The following is a 20,059-nucleotide window of genomic DNA, read 5'->3' as shown; positions in this document are numbered from 1 at the left end:
TGTGGGAGTGAACAAATTGATTTATTGAAACTACCAAGTTTTAATATCATAAGTCCTTAGGATTTCGAATCTTTTGTCGCGATAACTGATTGAATAAAGGAGATTGGAAAATCAAATTCTGTTGGAATTTTCTAGCTGTAACACATTATTATATTTTTCTTTTCATTTGGAAATAAATTTATGCCACTTATTTTCACGAGAATCAGGCAACGTTGGCCAATTCCAAATCACTAGAAATTATTTACCTTTCTTCGAAAACATTGTTCAAATGGAGAATCAAAACGTTAAAACAATAGAACTCGATCTTCATACGAAAGAAGCTGCATCCGATAAGATATATCTCATAAAAAACAAAAATAATTTTTGAAAAAAATGGCCAAGTCCACGTTTCAATGTATTGTGTTTTGCACGGTTTCGTTAACTTCACTGGTTTCAAAAAATGTTAAAAATAAATAAAAAGCCAAGCTTGTATAAATACACTGCCTTAATTACGAAGCCACCACTCTGAATACAACGTTTATGCCAACAACGCCTGATATTTAGTAGAAAAAAAAATGTTCAAAAAAAAAAACGCCGCGACCAACGTACTTGGCGCGGTTTTTCCTACTAACGAGGATTTAGCTTAGGAGGTTCTGTCTCCTGAATCTTACTTCAGGATCAGAAACTATATTGCCACAGGAGGCGTTTGCAGATTATGAGATAATAATGTGTTTTATTTCAATCAGTTAGAATTGCTCCATGGCTTAAACCCAGACCTGCCCAATAGTGCAACCCTGGAATTAGGGGAATTTATTAATTTATACCAATGGATAATCTGGCATCCACACATCAATGAGTCTGGCACAGTAAGGCAGCAATGATGTTTTTGTCCAGGGACACTTCCTGAACCCAATCCTATAATCTAGGACCTATATCTACAGCGAATAGGAGCTCTCATCTGATGGAGTTTTTTAGAAACCGCGCCAAGTACGCGGCGCGCGTTGGTCGCGGCGTTTTTTTTGAACATTTTTTTTTCTACTAAATATCAGGCGTTGTTGGCATGAACGTTGTATTTAGAGTGGTGGCTTCGTAATTAAGGCAGTGTATTTATACAAGCTTGGCTCTTTTTTTCTTTTTAACATTTTTTGAAACCAGTGAAGTTAACGAAACCGTGCAACACACAATACATTGAAAAGTGGACTTGGCCATTTTTTTCAAAAATCATTTTTGATTTTTATGAGATTTTTAACATTTTGCCAAATATATTTCAAGTTTTTTTACCTAAATGAATTTTTATATTAATGTTAAGAAGTTTCTAGCTTATTGTATTTTTTTGGAGGCCATACGAGAGCTGGAGGGATGATGAGTGAGCAGGTATTGGGGGTAGGATTGAAGGATGAAGGGTTGTCCAAACCGGATTTCAATCTCAAAACCCAAGCACCTTTCCTTGTCAAGCTATCCACAAGTGGAGTATTTTTTCCTTCTTAAAGTGTTTTCATAGGTTAATTGTTGGTGTTGGTACATGCCCCTATTGGTTAGGTGTAGTGATGTGTTCATGGACAATTGGCATGTATCGGCTATGTTTAATATTTTATCAAATATATTTCAAGTTTTTTCACCTGAATGAATTTTTATACTAATATTAAGAAGTCCCTAGCTAATTGTATTTTTTTATGAGACTGTAACATCCCTCGAAAAATACACATTTTGAATATTCGTCCTGTTATCAACATTTAGAAATAGTGTTTCCCACGTTAGATTATTTGTCTTAAGATTCATAATAGTCAGCTGCATACGAGTGTACTATGTACGCGAAGTCATCTTTTGAAATTTATCTTGTTATCAAAACCTAGGAATCATGCTCTCCACGTTGCGTTGTTTACTTTGGGACACATAAGGACCTACTGCATATGAGCAAACTAATTAATCATTTAATCCTAATGTTAATCATTTTTCAGTCGAAATATCAGAGGAAACTCGTTGGCAGACTGTGGACTCGAATAGGGTCCTTATCACATTAAATATACATCCATCCACGCTCTATATTTTCTTTTGGTTCCTTGATAATAAGTTTCGTTTCAATTATGTTTAAGCCTAAAATAAATGGGAAGATTAAGTTTCTTTTCTTCCCAAGCTCTTGATGGAATTTACCTTGTAACAGGAAGTGATAAAAACCTTCTTCATAAAATTCCTTTATTTTGGTTTGTTTTTCAATGTTGAATTTAGTATGTAAAATTGTGGAAGGAGAAAATGGGCCCTCCCGAAACAATTCTCATTGGTACAATGGGGTAGGAAAAGTCCGCCCACATTTTCAATGTCTGATGTGGAGGGATCGGACTTAACCCTGAAGCATCGAGATTATAGTACGAAGTATACAAAATCGGGTTCCAAGGGTAGTAACCATTGGGCTCCTAATTTTCTTCATATCTAAGGACACACCCTCAGGTTGAAGACATAAAATCACATCCCCGTGTATTTCCTCCTCAGTTAAGCCCAGTTAAGCTCAGTTAAGTTCAGTTAAGTCAATTTTTGAGATTAGCTCTGTATTCCGTGGCAAGTCCACATTTATTCCTTAACTCCTCAAGAAATCATTGTAAAACTTGAGTATTAAAATTATCAGTGTGGTAAAGTCTTGTGTGTTAGAAAATTCTTTTGTACAATGTCTTTCGTGACAGTTGTTATACTTCAAGATTCAGAGTTAAATCCGAACAATTGTAACGGATTTCAACTAAAACTGTAAGTGAAAAATATTTGATTTTTTTATATTAGATTATGGGTGCAAATGATTAAATTATTTGAGACACAGTGGGATTGCTTTTGTAATATTTTTTAATGACACGAGCAAGACACGTCTTTACTAGTGGACCGATGTCCAGAGACTAACTTCTTATAATATGAAAAATCTTTACTAGGAGAAAAACAATAGAACCTTTATGTTTCCAGAGGACAGAGTCTCCATTGAATACCACTTGTGGTAAGGATCACAATGCTCTCAAGTCCAGAGCACAACAGATCATAAATCAGTCCCTTTTCTGGAAACTATTTCAAACATATGTGTCTCGCCTTAGCTGTAATTTTTATTAAAATTTGTAAGGACTGAGACAACCAAGCTACGTTATTTTCACTTGGTGCTTTACTTTTGATTTTAAAAGGGGTTTAGGTACTTTAATTAATAAAATAATCTGAGTCACTCGAAATATCACTATTTAATCTCACTAAGTTCCTTTACACACTTTAAACTACACTAGTCTTATAAGTATTATTCTCTTAATTTTATAATTCTACGACTAACATGAGCGGAATTATATAGATTTAAGGACTTGGCTAGGCCGGTTTAAAGGTGAAATTTAAGACGCGAAGTGTTTTCATGAAAAGTTCGATGTAGACTAGTTTGAAAGGATTTTCCACGGAAGTTCTTGGCCCTGACCACGAAGAGTGGGAAGGGATTTTCCTTAAAATTGATTGGTCGAAAAGTATTTTCTGAGCTGTAATTGGTCAACCAAAGGGATAGGGAAGACATATAAAAAAAAGAGAAAATGCACTTATGCCCGAAGCGCTGTCGCAACGCAACGAGTGTTACCCATATGCTGACCACCCGACAAATTTGAGTTGACCAAAAAAAAACTATTGTAGAGACTTTCTCCGTACGTGCTTTTCAGAGATTTCGAATAGTTTCCCAGAGGGATTAAAATAATTTATGGGGGATTTTACGCCTAGCCAGTCTTTTTTTTTCTTAAAAGTATAAATGTTTAAATTCTAAAATTTTCTGTACTATTGGTACATATGTTGGTACGCAACAATATGATAAATCTTGTCGAGTGATCTTTGAAGCAGAACAGAAGAGCTGTGTTCTAATTTTCCAACATTTTATGTTAAATATAGACTCTTCAGAGTCATTTTGTTATTAACAACATTTTGTTTTGCGTTTTTATTATATTTTCCACATTTCTCCTACGATACTTAACAGGCACCTCGTTAAAATTTCCTTCCTTTAAAGTCTCTTTTTGGGATTTACATTCCTATTCAAACATACTCTTTTGTTCCCTCTCTATTAACTTAAAGTCACTTTTCAAGTACTTACAAGTTATTAGGACGAAGATTTACGTCATTGATTCGAGTCCTTGTTTCCCTAGTATTTTTGACGTAACAAGATATATATATGTCTCGAATATTTTTACTTCTAACTTTTTATATCTTATTCCTTAGCCCGGTAGCTTATTCTAATTTTGACGGCAGATGTTGCTACTCCTTGGGGTTTCTTCGGGTTAGGTATAGTAAGAAGATGACATTTAAATAAAATAGAAAGGCAGATAAGAAGAAGACGATGGGAAAAAGGAACGCAAAGAAATTACTTCAGACATTTTAAAAGGTCCATTATTTTATTTTCAAAATCATCACAAACTTCTAGTCTTCGTGGAACACATGGTTTTCTTACTTTAAATAAACAGTCTTTTTTTCTATTACATAGTTAATATTTGATATTTTCAAGCGCCTTCTGCCAGAGCTGAGATGTTGAGATCGTTGTCGGCCATGTTGATAAACTGAAAAAACGAGGGAGGATGCGTTCACCAAAACTTCACTGCACTGTACACTGTTGTCTAGGGTCTCTAGATTGCCACCGTCTTACTAGCGAATAGCCAATCATGATTATGTATTACACTACAGTACACTACACTGCGCGCTGTCAACTGAGCGGCTCAAGTGTAACCCATTAGTTGATGGACATTATAAATAAAAACTCGAGAAATGTGCGTGATAGCTCGTTGCTATACGCATATCTTCGTTGATATTCAATAAATGAAACCGATAATTGGATCAGTGGAAAGCTGATACGCGATTTATATTATGTAACTAAGGCCAGTTTTCATCTAATTTATCGCGTAAGTTTATTAGCCAAGAAAAAAGGACTGGAGGTAGTGGAAGGGGAAGTTGCGTGGTGTATAGATACTTGGTAGCTTTCGGCATTCTTTCGCGTATGAAACGTGTACTTGGCCAATACGCTACCGCGTATCTCCATTTCGTAGAATCTGCTATATGTTCCTCGCAATACAGCTAAAGTCGTAAAGCGGTTTTTTTCTGCGTATTCGTACGTTATTATTTTTTTATATCCAATTATGACTTCTTAAATGTTTCACTCTGCCTTTCCATAGTTCTGAAACTTTTATTACGAAGATGATAAATAAAGAATCATATAATGAGTTGTCTGCAAGTATTAATAACGCGTAGGGCTGCAACAATGTACTGGACCTCTAGCTTCATCGCTCTCATTACTATCGCATTATTCATAAGAGACCTACGGTGCATTATACATACCCATCACTAATGTATATTGCTTAGGAATATTATTTTTTCTCATACGAAATCAATACAGCCCAGTGTGGTAAGAAGAAAAGGTACAAGCATTTACCTCTCGACGTTCTCTTGTACTAATATCGATGTCCCAACGAAGAGTTTCGGATATTTTTGAGCAACCAGTTGTTTCTGATACATATTACCTTGGATTCAACCTCAAGTGCCTTATATTTTGTGGCAAGTATTTCAATAATTTTAGTATAGTCCCAGAAGGGAGAGATTGTTGATCTAAAAAATCTGCAGTATTAGGAAGTAACATTTGAGACGAAACAATTTTAACAGGATGTTCATTTACTAATATATTTGATAAATGAGAGGATGAAATTTTTGTTTTTAATATTCGATGTTATTAAGGTTTGTGGAATCCATATAACAGTCATGGAAAATGGCTGTATAATGCTTACACAGTAGTTATTGTTTTGTTATTGCCGTTGGTGAAACTGGAGGGCTATGTTATGTCAATGCGAAATCCGCAACAGTCTTTCATCCAACAGACATTACAGATCTTTATAATATCAGTATTTAGTGTCGGCTGGCTTAAACATGTAAATCTTCTATGGCATCAATCAGATATTGCATTCATTGCTACTGTATTTCATTGGGAAAGATCTGTCGTCTGTTCAGCAGAAGTTGGTAATTTGTGCCATCAAATTGATGAAGAATATGGACAAATAATATGCTTTGACAGCTCTTTACAGAAACAAAGTTTTGACGGACACAATGAAATTTCTGAAGAAATGGACTACAATATGGTTGTGGCTTATTATTTTTGATACGCCGTTAATCTACCGGGATAACTTGGATGGAAATGTACTGGCTCTACCAATAAGGTAGAAATAAAAAACTAGGATCAAGGAGAGTTGGGCAAAATTGAGTTTTTGGAGTGAATTTGACGCCTATTGCGTAACCTCAAAGGTTGAAAAATAACGTTGAAAATACGTCAGTCATTTTTGCCTTGTCTCCTTTTCTCATTTGACCAGTTTATGTGATTATTTTGTTTTATATTTTTAGCTTCACAATATTCAGACACTACGTGGAAGAGATGAATTTTTTTACTGCATTATTCATAGATTGGCTAACATTAATAACGTTTTCTTGGTCAGTAATAGCAAATGACAGCCTGTTTCTCACTCTCATGCTCCACATGAGAGCGCAATTAAAGATTCTTAACTTCCGTCTTAAAAGATGTGCAAATCCTGTACGTGACTACCAATGCGCTACTACTCTACCCAGTAATTTTGAGTGTCCTAATCGAAATGTGAATATACGACAGCCCAACAGGATTCAGGAATTCATTATTTGTATTCAACACTATCAAAAACTGTTCGGGTAATATTGTTTTTCAACCGATTGGTTTCAACCGTAGAGCTTCATTGTCTCGTACATTAACCAGAAAAGGCGAATGCGGGGCTTACTAAATTAATAAAAAAACTGCAAAAGCTTTCATTAAGAATGTATTACAGATTAATGCGTATATTGAATAGAATATATGGATCAGTGCTTTTACCACAGCTACTTTCAAGTATAAGCCTAATAGCTCTCATCGGAATTCACGTCTTTGTGGTGAGTAATAGATTAAATGAAATGTTATAGAAAAAAATATCAATTTTACCTGTAAAAATTCATTTTTTTCAATTACGCTTACTGCCCTTTTTGTTCAAAGATTTTTAAAAAAGCTGTAGCTCACAAAAATGTGGATTAGAATTCACTCTGTTTATGAGGGTAACAAACGCTTATTTAACATATCATTATTTCAGACCCAAACCATAAATCCCAAAGAACCAAGTTCTGCTCTAGTCCTTCTCCTGAGCCTTGCCAGTGCCTTGATGGAAGTGGGGGTGTACTGTTGCGGAGGTGACACTGTAATTGTGGAAAGTGATCTCACCAAATTGGCTGTATATAACTCTTATTGGTATCTGGAAGACACAGAATTTAAAACTACTCTGATAACTTTTTTGGCCATGGCTCAGCAACCGTTTTCTATCAGAGCTGGTGGGATTTTTGAAATTTCATTAGTTACATTAAAAAGTGTAAGGGTCATTGTTATTATAAATCTACCAAGGTCAAAGGTATTGCATTAATGACATTGTTGCCTTCCAATCTTAAAGGTATTCTCAAAGTCTTACTCAGCAATGGCGATTTTGCAGAGGTCCCTTGGATGAAATAGTGGATGGACAATGTTAAACTGTGAATCTTGCGAGTATATAAGTGATAATTACGTAGTCACATTGAAATATTTTCTACAATTGTGTTTGAGATCATCAAGTTTAAAGAAATGTAATTTTTCGTTATTTCAAGTCAGAAATAGAGACAGCGAGATTGTCAGATATTGTATTATCTATTACTTGTATCTCTGTTATCGGCTTCCTGGGGGAAATACCGTGGACTCATAGACCCAATCCTGCTTAAATCTTCAAGTGGCGAGCAATCACTTGACACCCGTGCTTTTTTGATAAGCTATCTCACGTACTGTCTTGTGTGCGGAAAAAGGCGTACTTGCTACCTCTACATTATCTCTCAATTTCTGTATTTCTGCAAGTAATGTTTTCGTTTGGGAATGTTTGCAAACAATTCTGTATTGAATACGTATTATCTCGAATGTTGATATAGGCATTGTCTCAATCATTTGGAAATTTTATTATTCTATTTCAAAATAAGATTGCTTCGAGAGTTTCATTTGAAGTCACTAAATTTTTAATAAATTTTCATCTCCAAATATTCGCGATAGGAAATGCATTTGGAGAATATGCAATGGATTCATGGCTTCTTCTCATCAGAATCCTCGAGATCAGCAGCTGTCATGGAACAAATCGCCTTAGGCATCGCAGCGCAAGTGGGCAGTGGTGGAAGATCACATCTACATTTAATGCAGGAGTCCCCTGAGACGTGATTGACTTCATCTCCGAATTTCATTGTGAAATTACCAATCTGACAATCCATTGATATTCCTGGAGGATCTGGAATTACATCGTCTCTCGGCTCAACTTTGTCGCCGTCTTCCTCTGTAAAAGGAAATTGAGGACAACTGTCAATGTAAATCGTTATTAATGTACCGAACGATGATCAGGGAATTCTACTTACGACAACGCCAATCGTGATGACAATCCAACCTGGGATCTTGACCCATACTGAAAACTGGGGCACAACGATTTCGAATGTTGTCTCCATTCCACAGTTCAATTCCGCAATTCTCAAGACTATAATCCTTGCAGAAAGGTGCCACATTTTCACCTGGTGCAGAAAAGGAATTTAACTTTCGTAAGAAATTAAAAATGGTCACATAAAAAACCATAATTGATCGCAACGAAGTTCGAGATTTATGCAAAAATGCAAACAAAAAAAAACACAATTACTATTTTTTCATTGCGAGGAACTATATTAAAACTCTTTATTGGTCGCTGCAATATTGTTAAGATAAGATTTAAGATTTTGATTTTTCTTCTAAACTGATAAATGGATTTTCTCATTACCTTTGTAATCAGGACCGCAATAACAGGATTTTCTGGGCTCTCCCTCTGGCTGGAAGTATTGCCCATCGAGATAGGTCTTTCCATCTACTTCACACTTGGCAATATCCTCTGGATTTGGAGCTGCGTATCATGTTGATAACCATTAATGAACCTCAATAAATTTCCCTAATTCTTTAAAAATGAAAATGTATAAGATGGTACTAACGGCAAGTCTCGGGTCCTGGCGCACACGCGGTAGCATCTTGAGGTCGGAAGCAACCGGGCGTTATCGGGATGTATGGAACTGCGTGAAGAGCGCATGAGAACCGAGCCCTAGAATATAAGCCCATTGATAAAAGTTCCTAGCAAAACTGACGGTCAAATACTCACGGGTTATCATCGGGTTTGATACAGGTACAGTGCCGGTTACAGCCCTTATCCTCATCCCTAAGGTCTTCTGTTGGATTGTATTCGTGGCCAAAAGCGTAACATTTATCATCCGATCTGGTGTTCAAGTGATCACAGTTGTACCTCAGGGGACAACAATCCTCTGGATCTTTGTAGACTGGTTCGCATCCGATGTCGTTGTAGTACTTTATCGGTCCAGCACACTTGTCCACGGTACATCCTGATGGAGGAGGGAAATGATGAATTTATTATGAATATCTGGTGATATTGTGACATTTGATCTGGTCTCATTTAATTTATCATTTTTGGAACAATCTGTGCCTTTGCTTTTGCCTGAATGAAAAAAATAGGCTTCCGGGTAACCAGATTGTTCATCAATCGGTCTTACCTGGCTTCAAAGTCGGAAGTGCCACCGTCAAGGTGATGCAGAGGGTACAGAGAAAAGCACCAATCTGGCCGTTCATGGTGATAGTCTCAATCGCTATGAAACTCCCAGTGTTAGATCAAGTCATTTTATACATCACGCAATTATTGGATGTCGGTGGGAAACTGCAATGAATAATATTAAACAAAGACTTATCGCCTGTCAGATAGACTTATGTAATGTGTTCAACTTTAAAGATTTTTTCACTTACTGATACACTGCTATAACATTCATTAGATGTGCAAATGCTTCAATGATATCTAAGGTCAAATCGATGTCTATTAGAGGATTAAACTTGAGTAGGATGAGATAACTCCGGGGTAAAATAAAGATAATGATGGACGGAGATTAACAAATCCATTAATGCCACACCTGTTTTTATTCTGTTGGACGTTCTCGGACGAAAATAGGACTTTCCTGATGTACATGGCTTATTCCGTACATTAAGATGATAAAGACCATACATCAATGACGCATAGGTTGTCTTTGAATCTTAAAGTTGATTTGAAGTGTTGTAAGTACGCAAAACAATGATTTTGTCAACTAAATAAATTGTTGTACAGTAAGTTATTTATTTAAATCACACCGCACATATCTAATTTTTCATTCTTCATATCGAACTCGTAAGAATTCTGTTTATTTTGAGATTGTTGACAAATTGTATCAACTAAGATAGTGAGGGGTATTGAAAATGTACCAGAAATAAAATTATTGTGTAATTTTATTAATGATGTCAGCTTACTTGTATGTTATAGACGTCAACTTGACTTTCCAATAATGAAGAAACAGAATTCTATGTTTGAAAAATTGGAAATCTGATTGCTCATCAAGTCGGGTGAGTACTTTAGTGTATTCAAGAATATTGTTTTTATTCCACGCGTATTATACTACAGTAATTTTTTTTATGTTTAAGCCTTTTTCTCATGAGAATCAGCCAAATCTTCAGCAGTAATATAACATGCGTCCTTGGGGAATTTCAGACAAGTAGCAACAGGTGGAACGTCACATATACATTTGATACAATCTAGAGTATCGGTGGACTTTTGGTCCAGGCTATCTCCACGTCGTAGAACAAGATTTCCAATCTTACATGTCATACCCTCAGGATCCGGGGTGATAGTTTCGGGTGTTCCCATCTCTGTTTCTCTTGGAGTCACCACATCCCCATCTTTCTCTGTAAAATGAACAAAAAAAATGAATGTGCCAATTCTAAGTTTCAAAGTAGAGATAGAGAGAAACCATTTAACTTACGACATCGCCACATGAAATTACACTGAATTCTGCCGTCTTGTCCAACGTTCCATACTGGAGCGCAATTATTTTCAAGCTCCCAGTTATTGTTCAATTCAAGTCCACATTTTTGCTGACGCATGTCTTTACAGAATGGCGCTACATTCTTTCCTGTATACAGAAAATAAAATCACTGTCATCCAGTTTACGTGAAAGCTGAGGTAACAATTCAAGTGTTCAAATTAATTCGCTCGATTAAAGTCAAATTTTGATACGTCATTAATTTTTTTGATGTCTGTCTCGAAAGTACATTCGAGAAAACTCTGTAATTTAGTTTTCAATACTAAATTGTATTTATGAGAAAACAAATCTGTACTTTACCTTCATAACCAGGTCCACACCAACAGCCCAAGTTGGGATCTGATGTCGGTTCAAAATAGTCACCATCACGAAGAACGTTTCCATCTACTTCACACTTCGCAATGTCATCAGCATTGGGAGCTGAAACAAATGTTAGTTATGATTAGCTGAAAAATTCTGCTTGCGAGTGGAGTTGAATGAAATATAAATTGATAAAGTTCTTACGACAAGTGTCTGGACCATCCCAGCACATTGAAGCGTTTCGTGGACGGTAGCAGCCTTCAGGGGCTGGCGCTGGTAATAAAATACTAGCACAAGCCCATGTAGCCCTGGAAAATAAATATTTCTCCAATATTTCTTCGGTCTCATTGATGAAAGTATCAAATGGGGATAATGGGACAGGCACGAAGACCATTATAGCACTTACTTTTCGTCACCTATCTTGGAACAAGTACATTCTGGCAAACAACTTCCTTCTTCTTGCTTCAGTTGTTCTCCATGACTGTATTCGCTGCCAAAAGCGTAACATTTATCCTCTGATCGCGATTCTAAGTGATCACAGTTGTATTTTTCTGCACAACAGTCCTCAGGATTTGTTTTGACAGGCTGACACCCTAAATCATTATAGTATCTCAGAGGTCCCGGGCACTCCGTCTCGGTACATCCTGAGGAGGAAATATACAACTATTGATATATTTTCCGATTTGGACAGAGTACTCGCGTAGAAAACTCATCTGCTGAAGATGTTTTAGAAATTTGCAGAAGAATCATCGAAAGATCTTCCGGGTCCCTCAAAACGATTTTTTGAGAGCATTTCGTCGTTCGAAAATCTTTCAATGCAAGTATGGAAGGCAAATGTAGTCAGGCAAGTGATGGTCCAGTTAGCAATGACTTAGTTTCAGCGAAATTCATTTGGATGAAATGATGTTGTTTCTCATGTCACCTGGCTTTGGAGGAGATCTAGCGACCGCCCAGGCAAGGAAAATAGTGAAAATCAAAAGTGTAACTTCAGCCTTCATGATTATTTTCTCGAGGACTACTATTAACTGGACTCTGAGGCTTCTTTTATAAGTAGGAGTGCGACAAAAATGTGAGAACAAATACAAATAATCACTGCACGGGTCAAATCATATCTTTGTAAAACCTTGGCCCCTCACCTTCTCGTCAGCTATGCAGACGTGATTTATCTATGCATATCCAATTTTTCTAAGTATTCAAAACTCATGACAGAACGGATGATGCCAAGGACAGAATGGGTCATTGTGGATGCGTCAGAATCACAAATATTTTCCACTCGTCGTTGTCACGGAGAAATTAAAAATTGATTTATTGAAACTACCAAGTTTTAATATCATATGTCGTTAGGATTTCGAATCTTTTGTCGTAATAACTGATTAAATAAAGAAGATTGGAAAATCAAATTCTTTAGGAATTTTTTAGCCGTTAGACATTATTATATTTTTCTTTTCATTTGGAAATAAGTTTAGTCCACTTATTTTCACGAGAATCAGGCAACGTGGGCCAATGCCAAATCACTAGGAATTATTTACGAGTCTTCGAAAACATTGTTTAAATCGAGACTCAAAAAGTTAAAACAATAGAACTGAATCTTCATACGAAAGAAGATGCATCCGATGACATATATTTCGTAGAATCTGCCATATGTTCCTCGCAGTACAGCTAAAGTCGTAAAGCGGTTTTTTTCTGCGTATTCGTACGTTATTATTTTTTTATATCCAATTATGACTTCTTAAATGTTTCACTCTGCCTTTCCATAGTTCTGAAACTGTTATTACGAAGATGATAAATAAATAATCATATAATGAGTTGTCTGCAAGTATTAATAACGCGTAGGGCTGCAACAATGTACTGGACCTCTAGCTTCATCGCTCTCATTACTATCGCATTATTCATAAGAGACCTACGGTGCATTATACATACCCATCACTAATGTATATTGCTTAGGAATATTATTTTTTCTCGTACGGAATCAATACAGCCCAGTGTGGTAGAAGAAAAGGTACAAGCATTTACCTATCGACGTTCTCTTGTACTAATATCGATGTCTCAACGAAGAGTTTCGGATATTTTTGAGCAACCAGTTGTTTCTGATACACATTACCTTGGATTCAACCTCAAGTGCCTCATATTTTGTGGCAAGTATTTCAATAATTTTAGTATAGTCCCAGAAGGGAGAGATTGTTGATCTAAACAATCTGCGGTATAAGGAAGTACCATTTGAGACGCCATAATTTTAACATGATGATCATTTACTAATATATTTGATGTTATTAAGGTTTGTGGAATCCATATAACAGTCATGGAAAATGGCTGTATAATGCTTACACAGTAGTTATTGTTTTGTTATTGCCGTTGGTGAAACTGGAGGGCTATGTTATGTCAGTGCGAAGTCTGCAACAGTCTTTCATCCAACAGACATTACACATCTTTCTAATATCAGTATTCGGTGTCGGCTGGCTTAAACATGTAAATCTTCTGTGGCATCAATCAGATATTGCATTCATTGCTACTGTATTTCATTGGGAAAGATCTGTCGTCTGTTCAGCAGAAGTTGGTAATTTGTGCCATCAAATTAATGAAAAGTATGGACAAATAACATGCATTGACAGCCCTTTACAGAAACAAGGTTTTGACGAAAACAATGAAATTCCTGAGGAAATCCACTATCATATGGTTGTGGCTCTGTATTTTTGATACGCCCTTACTTTACCGAGATAACTTGGATGGAAATGTACAGGCTCTACCAATAAGGTAGAAATAAAAGGAAAGGTAGGATCAAGGAGAGTTGGGCAAAATTGAGTTTTTGGAGTGAATTTGACGCCTATTGTATAACCTCTAAGGTTGAATTTTGCCTTGTCTCCTTTTCTCATTTGACCAGTTTATATGATTATTGTGTTTTATATTTGTAGCTTCACAATATTCAGACACTACGTGAAAGAGATGAATTTTTTTACTGTATTATTCATAGATTACCTAATAGTAGTAATGTTTTGTTGGTCAGTAATAGCAAATGACAGCCTGTTTCTCACTCTCATGCTCCACATGAGAGCACAACTAAAGATTCTTAACTTCCGTCTTAAAAGATGTGCAAATCCTGTACGTGACTACCAATGCGCTGATCCTCTACCCAATAAGTTTGAGAGCCCTAAACGAGCTGTGGATGTGCGACAGCCCAACAGGATTCAGGAATTCATTATTTGTATTCAACACTATCAAAAACTGTTCGGGTAATGTTGTTTTTCAACCGATTGAATAGCATAGAACCCAATTTACCCTTCCATGTATTTAGGCAGTCGTAGAGCTTCGTTGTCATGTCCATTAACCAGAAAAGGCGAAGGGGGGGCTTACTAAATCAGTGAGAAAATGCAAAAGCCTTCATTAAGAATGTATTACAGATTAATGCGTATATTGAATAGAATATATGGATCAGTGCTTTTACCACAGCTACTTTCAAGTATAAGCCTAATAGCTCTCATCGGAATTCACGTCTTTGTGGTGAGTAATAGATTGAATGAAGTGTTATAGAAAAAAATGTCAACTTCACCTGTAAAAATTCATTTTTTTCAATTACGTTTACTGCCCTTTTTGGTCAAAGATTTTTAAATAAGCTGTAGCCCAAAAAAATTTGAATTAGAATCCACTCTGTTTATGAGGGTACCAAACGCTTATTTACCATATCATGATTTCAGACCAAAACCATGAATCCCAAAGAACCAAGTTCTGCTCTAGTCCTTCTCCTGAGCCTGGCCAGTGCCTTGATGGAAGTGGGGGTGTACTGTTGCGGAGGCGACATTGTAATTGTGGAAAGTGATCTCACCAAATTGGCTGTATATAACTCTTATTGGTATCTGGAAGACACAGAATTTAAAACTACTCTGATAACTTTTTTGGCAATGGCTCAGCAACCGTTTTCTATCAGAGCTGGTGGGATTTTTGAAATTTCATTAGTTACATTAAAAAGTGTAAGGGTCATTGTTATTATAAATCTACCAAGGTCAAAGGTATTGCATTAATGACATTGTTGCCTTCCAATCTTAAAGGTATTCTCAAAGTCTTACTCAGCAATGGCGATTTTGCAGAGGTCCCTTGGATGAAATAGTGGATGGACAATGTCAAACTGTGAATCTTGCGAGTATATGTATAAGTGAATATATATGATAAATATATAGGTTGAAAACTAAAACTTACCCCGAGCATTGAAATTTGAGAATATCTGCCTATGATAACATCAATCCACCGCAAAAATATTATTTTACAGAGATTTCAATTATGGGATGAGAACGAAAACGTTCACGATTTTTTCCCACTATAAATATATCGTCACATCGAAATTATTATTTCTCTCTATCTGTTAAGTGCTTTCTTTCTGATATTACACTTTGTGGAAGAAGCTTGTGTTGATTTAAATGCAGATGATGAATCAGTTAAAAAGAGGTGGCCAGTTTACCAGAATTAATTGAACAAAATCGATAATAAGAGTAAATATTTTTCATCACAGCTGCACGAGATTGCCGTACTTCACTCCCTGATGACAAAGTGTGCACTTCCTACCCTAGGACAGAAACAACTGACGTTTCTCCCGTTTTTCAGACGGCAAAATACAAATTTTCCTTTGCAAACATGTTAAAAAATAGTATATGTAATGTGAAGAAGCATAATTGCATGAAACAAATCAAAATAATTATTTCCGGAATTTACAATGGTTTCTTGTTCTTGATATTCACCACATGAGACGTTCTTCATGGAACACATCTCACTGCACCCTCTTCAGCTCACTACGTCCCACTGTGATTACACAGACATACTAAGAAGGGCCATAAACATTATGGGGTCTCGAATCCAAGTCTATATTAACGCTCTCGCTTGTGCGTGCAGACAACATTATTTTTTCATATCCAACAATAAGTTCATGCATATGCACTTCTTTGTTCCTGGAATTCTACGACGATTGTTGCAGATATGATCAATGAATAATAACATAATGAAATATATTTAGTGATTAATAGAGAGAAGAACCGTAATAAAATCGTTGCACTAATTGTCTGCAATGTATAATGAATGAACATCACTAAAACATGGTATCCAGATATATTCTCTTCTTGATACAGAAGGTAATCGATACGGACTACCCTGGTGAAAAACACGACAGTCATTTGTACTCGGGGCTTCTTTGTATGAAGACTAATCCCTCAAAGAGGAGTTCTGACTATGGTTGACAAACTATTACTCCCCGATTCACATTACGTTGCATTCAGTCTCAAATGTCTTACATTTTGTGGTAAGAATTTCGAAAGTTTTAGCGCACCCATAATTGGTTCCTTGGGCGAGAAAATTTGTGGTATTGGAACGACATTCGAGGTCAAATTGGAAAAACTGCAAACTATAATTGGTCCCTACACGAAGGGAGTTATTGTACAAAAGAATAGTTAAATAATTTCAGAATGTGACGTAATTTTTATCCAAATGATTATGCGAAAAATTATGAGATTATCTAAATTGACCGACTCGATTTCGTAATCATACAATGAACTCCGAATTTCGTGTAGTTTCGGTTTATTGTTGGAAATCTGTGCAATCCATATTCATCTGAATTCCCTCGACAAAGCCAACCTAATGTTCGCGATATTCTATTATTAAGGCTTATGGAATCCATACAGTGATTATCGAAAATGGCTCTACAATACTTATACAATCGTGGTAATTTTGCTAATGCCATTGACAAGAATTAATGGCTATATTATGGCAGCTCGGAGCTTACACCATAACTTCCTACAACAGACACTGATGTTGTTTATGGTATCGGTGTTTATTGTTGGTTTCCTTAAACATATGAATCTTCTGTGGCATCGATCAGATATTAAATTCATTGCTGCTGTACTCACTTGGGAGAGATCTACGGTCTCCTCAACTGGAGTTGGTAAGTTCAACTGCTGAGTTGGTAAAAAATCAGAGAGGAATTGGTAATATTGCGTATTAATGTATTAACAGCGCTTTACAGGAACAAAGTTGTAACGAAAACCATGAAAATAACCAGGAGCATCACTGTGATATGGCTGTGGCTTGTGATTTTGGATCTACCGTTGTTTTATCGTGACAATCTGCAGGAAGATCATAGATCAATCGATGATTTACCAATAAGGTAGGATTGTGTGACCATTTGTGAAGGAACTTGAATAAAATCAAGTTTCTTGAGTCCCTGACAATTAAAAATTTCTTGAGAAATTGTCTCGCTTGATTTTTCTTCATTAATAGTTGATAAATAAATATTTCCAGAGCTTTGTTTGATTTGCCTGCTACCTTTCAATTAAATAATTTGTTAATCAATACTTACTGGCTCATTTAATGAATCACATGTGAGATAAATAAGTCCTGTCAGGGCCCAAAATCTGTTTGCCCCAATTTTTTTTTCTCATTTGTACAGTTTATATGATGATTAACGAATAGAAATCATATGATGACTGTCTTTTTTACATTTTTAGCTTTACACCATTGCGAAAGTTGTTGGAGCACGTCGATTTTTTTGTTGTGTTAGCAATTGATTACTTAACATTAGTAATGTTTTGTTGGTCAGTTATTTCTAATGACTGCCTGTTCCTGACTCTCATGCTGCACATCGAAACACAATTAAAAATTCTCAACTTCCGTCTCGAGACAGGTACAACTGCTGATCAACCGATTATCAATTTCGAAACCTCCGAGAAAAATACGAGTGCTCCACATTCTGTTCCAAATCAGCAACTCATCATTTGTATTCGGCATTATCAGAACATTTTTCGGTAAGTTTGCATTATAGCCCATTATAATGATCATATTAATAATAATGTTTTATGAGGCTAGGCGAGTTTGCACGAAGAGAAATATTTAATAACAATTTTTTATTGTTTCCACAATTGCAGAGCAAAATTTTATAGATCTGTCCTATCATTCTGGTTTAAAACCGATGGTGCTTAGAAATTTTGACTAAGGACCATCGGTGCGCCAACGTTTGCTGGTAGTTCTTCGTAGCTCTTAATTACCAATCAATGAAGAATAGGAGTTATGCAATGTTTACAATATATTTCTCTCTCAGTGTGGACTATGAGAGCAGTGCGAATGCATTAATCACCAATATTTTGCAGAATGATGCGGGTAATGAAAAGAGTGTACGCATCAATTCTATTGCCGCAGTTATTATCAAGTATAACTCTGCTAACTGTCGTCGGAATTCACGTATTCGTGGTGAGTAAGTATTGCAGCTGCGACATTCCCAAATTTTTGTTTAATGAACAATTAATTCAGACGAAAACAGTAAATCTCAACGATCCAACATCTTCAATAGTTGTTATTTTGACTCTGTCCAGCGCTATGATTCAATTGGGAATCTACTGTTTAGGTGGCAACAGTATTATTGTAGAAAGTAATCTTACGAGTGTAGCCGCATATCATTGTCAATGGTATATAGAAGATGCCGGATTTAAAACGAATTTGATAATTTTTTTATCAATGGTTAAAGAGCCACTTTCTATCAGAGCAGCTGGGGTCTTCGAAGTTTCATTTGTTACATTGAAAAGTGTAAGTGAGGCCCCTCCTGGGACTCGTAGTTGAGTTTTTATCATTAGCAGGTTCCGAGTAAAAATATATTTTCAATTGCATCCTTAGAAAAAACCGTTAATTATTAAACGTTAGGTGCTTATCTCTTTATACAATAGGACGTATTGTATGGTTTTTCTGCAATCCACAGGTACTAGCAAAGTCTTACTCCGCAATGGCGGTTTTACAGAGAGCCGCTGTATGAAACACACTGTGAAATACATATACTGGACTGAGTACATTGCACAGTATATCTTGACATTCAAATTTTGAGGAGACAATTTAGTTATGTAAGTAAATTTTAAAAGATGTCCGCAAGAATTGCTACCAGCAGTCTTCCGCATATATTATTTTATAGATTTTTATTGTTGGAATGATGATGATAACGCATGATTTCTTCATTGAGGACCGAAGTTAATTGACTTTTGTTGATGGAAGAAGACCCCACGCCCAGCAATGTAATATAGACTCTTAGCTGAATTACATATTGATTGTAGTTAGCGGAATGAGTTTCACGGAGGGAAATTTATGAGAAAAAAACAGAACAAAATTCCAAAGCTGATGCTGGAAATTTCATTTGCTTAAGTGTAGATTTTTCTAGAACTTCTGTTAAACTTCTCCAGAAATACCTCGAAGTTTAATGAAAAATCTTGGGGATTTTACCTTAACAGCATTAAAGTTGTTCACAATCAATGAATTGCGTTTTTTCTGGTATTTGTAGTCGAATTTTTATCAAAAATTCCTCTCCGTGGGAACTTAGGATAAGTATAATTGAAGTAAGGCCAGGTATCCTATTTGGAAATAATTCACAAGACGATGTAGTTGCGCCTTGACAAGTGATCAGTTGTAAATATGTTATATCTCTTAAAAGTCTACTTTGGTGTACCTGTAAGCAGAATATACAGTAGTTATTATCACGAGTTATGACACCCAACTGAAATGCACGTGCTCCCTCCAAATTCTAAAAAAAAACGCTCCTTCGATGCCATTCGTGCACGTGACATTATTTCTTTAGATCCAATAATAGGGCCACGATCGTTAGGGAAAGACTTGCACGAATTATTTTATCGTCTCTCGAACAAACTTAATAATATATTTGGAAATGATATATTCATAGACACGTGAAGGCAATGGAAAGCCTGTCTGGGGGCAATGTTCACAGATCGTATTGTTATTTTATCGACGGTTATAGACCCCTGGGTTGATGAATTGTTGATGAAATAGATATTCATATTTGAAACGTAACGTACAAAGACATTCTCTTCAT

General features: G+C 36.0%; 5 protein-coding genes and 1 long non-coding RNA gene across 21 annotated transcripts; 3 read left to right on the top strand and 3 right to left on the bottom strand.

Moving 5' to 3' along the window:
* The first annotated feature begins 3,859 nt into the window (after positions 1–3,859).
* Positions 3,860–10,644, top strand: LOC135165332 (odorant receptor 63a-like). Of its 2 annotated transcripts, none has more exons than XM_064126533.1 (7): positions 3,860–5,508; positions 5,686–5,964; positions 6,020–6,161; positions 6,343–6,660; positions 6,795–6,894; positions 7,089–7,361; positions 7,440–10,644. In XM_064126533.1, exons 1-7 carry the CDS (start codon positions 5,415–5,417, stop codon positions 7,491–7,493), a joined length of 1,260 nt encoding a protein of 419 aa, XP_063982603.1. In that variant the 5' UTR covers positions 3,860–5,414; the 3' UTR covers positions 7,494–10,644. The 2 variants fall into 2 exon arrangements, with proteins under 2 accessions (XP_063982603.1, XP_063982604.1); XM_064126534.1 differs by having other exon boundaries at positions 3,942–5,508; positions 5,851–5,964.
* On the bottom strand, positions 7,945–9,717 carry LOC135165343 (uncharacterized). The gene is made up of 6 exons (XM_064126558.1): positions 9,577–9,717; positions 9,171–9,408; positions 9,007–9,113; positions 8,802–8,921; positions 8,413–8,562; positions 7,945–8,333 (listed from the first exon to the last, which is right to left on the bottom strand). Exons 1-6 carry the CDS (start codon positions 9,650–9,652, stop codon positions 8,089–8,091), a joined length of 936 nt encoding a protein of 311 aa, XP_063982628.1. The 5' UTR covers positions 9,653–9,717; the 3' UTR covers positions 7,945–8,088.
* Positions 10,456–12,265, bottom strand: LOC135165339 (uncharacterized). The gene is made up of 6 exons (XM_064126555.1): positions 12,146–12,265; positions 11,630–11,867; positions 11,428–11,531; positions 11,224–11,343; positions 10,864–11,013; positions 10,456–10,786 (listed from the first exon to the last, which is right to left on the bottom strand). Exons 1-6 carry the CDS (start codon positions 12,219–12,221, stop codon positions 10,521–10,523), a joined length of 954 nt encoding a protein of 317 aa, XP_063982625.1. The 5' UTR covers positions 12,222–12,265; the 3' UTR covers positions 10,456–10,520.
* Positions 12,266–12,432: 167 nt separating this feature from the next.
* LOC135165331 (odorant receptor 22b-like) lies at positions 12,433–15,401 on the top strand. 2 transcript variants are annotated; one of them, XM_064126532.1, is made up of 7 exons: positions 12,433–13,358; positions 13,499–13,777; positions 13,833–13,974; positions 14,307–14,450; positions 14,619–14,718; positions 14,913–15,185; positions 15,264–15,401. In XM_064126532.1, exons 1-7 carry the CDS (start codon positions 13,265–13,267, stop codon positions 15,315–15,317), a joined length of 1,086 nt encoding a protein of 361 aa, XP_063982602.1. In that variant the 5' UTR covers positions 12,433–13,264; the 3' UTR covers positions 15,318–15,401. The 2 variants fall into 2 exon arrangements, with proteins under 2 accessions (XP_063982602.1, XP_063982601.1); XM_064126531.1 differs by having other exon boundaries at positions 14,133–14,450.
* On the bottom strand, positions 14,241–16,865 carry LOC135165354 (uncharacterized). Of its 5 annotated transcripts, XR_010299493.1 has the most exons (6): positions 15,600–16,865; positions 15,412–15,529; positions 14,897–15,071; positions 14,663–14,831; positions 14,497–14,570; positions 14,241–14,377 (listed from the first exon to the last, which is right to left on the bottom strand). It is a non-coding gene; the product is annotated as an uncharacterized LOC135165354 (long non-coding RNA). The 5 variants fall into 5 exon arrangements; XR_010299492.1 differs by having other exon boundaries at positions 14,497–14,831; XR_010299495.1 differs by having other exon boundaries at positions 14,497–14,767.
* LOC135165335 (odorant receptor 43b-like) lies at positions 16,352–19,292 on the top strand. 10 transcript variants are annotated; one of them, XM_064126539.1, is made up of 8 exons: positions 16,352–16,501; positions 16,862–17,140; positions 17,212–17,362; positions 17,703–17,999; positions 18,342–18,441; positions 18,502–18,774; positions 18,944–19,082; positions 19,151–19,292. In XM_064126539.1, the coding sequence occupies exons 1-7, from the start codon at positions 16,432–16,434 to the stop codon at positions 18,995–18,997; spliced, it is 1,224 nt and encodes a 407-aa protein (XP_063982609.1). In that variant the 5' UTR covers positions 16,352–16,431; the 3' UTR covers positions 18,998–19,082; positions 19,151–19,292. The 10 variants fall into 10 exon arrangements, with proteins under 10 accessions (XP_063982609.1, XP_063982611.1, XP_063982610.1 ...); XM_064126541.1 differs by having other exon boundaries at positions 18,342–18,445; positions 18,596–18,774; XM_064126540.1 differs by having other exon boundaries at positions 18,342–18,445; positions 18,542–18,774.
* The last annotated feature ends 767 nt before the right edge of the window (positions 19,293–20,059 follow it).

Source organism: Diachasmimorpha longicaudata, chromosome 8, assembly GCF_034640455.1.
Source record: "Diachasmimorpha longicaudata isolate KC_UGA_2023 chromosome 8, iyDiaLong2, whole genome shotgun sequence".
NCBI lineage: Eukaryota > Metazoa > Arthropoda > Insecta > Hymenoptera > Braconidae > Diachasmimorpha > Diachasmimorpha longicaudata.
The sequence above is the reverse complement of the archived record's forward strand: the minus strand, read 5'-3'. Positions and strand labels throughout refer to the sequence as shown.

Coding starts and splice junctions, on each gene's coding strand:
- LOC135165335 (XM_064126539.1), top strand. CDS start 16,432: ATGGTTGACAAACTATTACTCCCCGATTCACATTACGTTGCATTCAGT. Junction 16,502..16,861: donor CAAATGTCTTACATTTTGTG/GTAAGAATTTCG, acceptor TCTATTATTAAG/GCTTATGGAATCCATACAGT. Junction 17,363..17,702: donor ATCGATGATTTACCAATAAG/GTAGGATTGTGT, acceptor TTACATTTTTAG/CTTTACACCATTGCGAAAGT.
- LOC135165339 (XM_064126555.1), bottom strand. CDS start 12,221: ATGAAGGCTGAAGTTACACTTTTGATTTTCACTATTTTCCTTGCCTGG. Junction 11,532..11,629: donor TCCAAGATAGGTGACGAAAA/GTAAGTGCTATA, acceptor TTTATTTTCCAG/GGCTACATGGGCTTGTGCTA. Junction 11,014..11,223: donor GTGTGGACCTGGTTATGAAG/GTAAAGTACAGA, acceptor TTCTGTATACAG/GAAAGAATGTAGCGCCATTC.
- LOC135165331 (XM_064126531.1), top strand. CDS start 13,265: ATGTCTCAACGAAGAGTTTCGGATATTTTTGAGCAACCAGTTGTTTCT. Junction 14,719..14,912: donor TCGGAATTCACGTCTTTGTG/GTGAGTAATAGA, acceptor TCATGATTTCAG/ACCAAAACCATGAATCCCAA. Junction 15,186..15,263: donor CATTAGTTACATTAAAAAGT/GTAAGGGTCATT, acceptor CCAATCTTAAAG/GTATTCTCAAAGTCTTACTC.
- LOC135165343 (XM_064126558.1), bottom strand. CDS start 9,652: ATGAACGGCCAGATTGGTGCTTTTCTCTGTACCCTCTGCATCACCTTG. Junction 9,114..9,170: donor ATCAAACCCGATGATAACCC/GTGAGTATTTGA, acceptor CTTATATTCTAG/GGCTCGGTTCTCATGCGCTC. Junction 8,563..8,801: donor TTGCGGTCCTGATTACAAAG/GTAATGAGAAAA, acceptor TTTCTGCACCAG/GTGAAAATGTGGCACCTTTC.
- LOC135165332 (XM_064126533.1), top strand. CDS start 5,415: ATGTCCCAACGAAGAGTTTCGGATATTTTTGAGCAACCAGTTGTTTCT. Junction 6,162..6,342: donor GTACTGGCTCTACCAATAAG/GTAGAAATAAAA, acceptor TTATATTTTTAG/CTTCACAATATTCAGACACT. Junction 7,362..7,439: donor CATTAGTTACATTAAAAAGT/GTAAGGGTCATT, acceptor CCAATCTTAAAG/GTATTCTCAAAGTCTTACTC.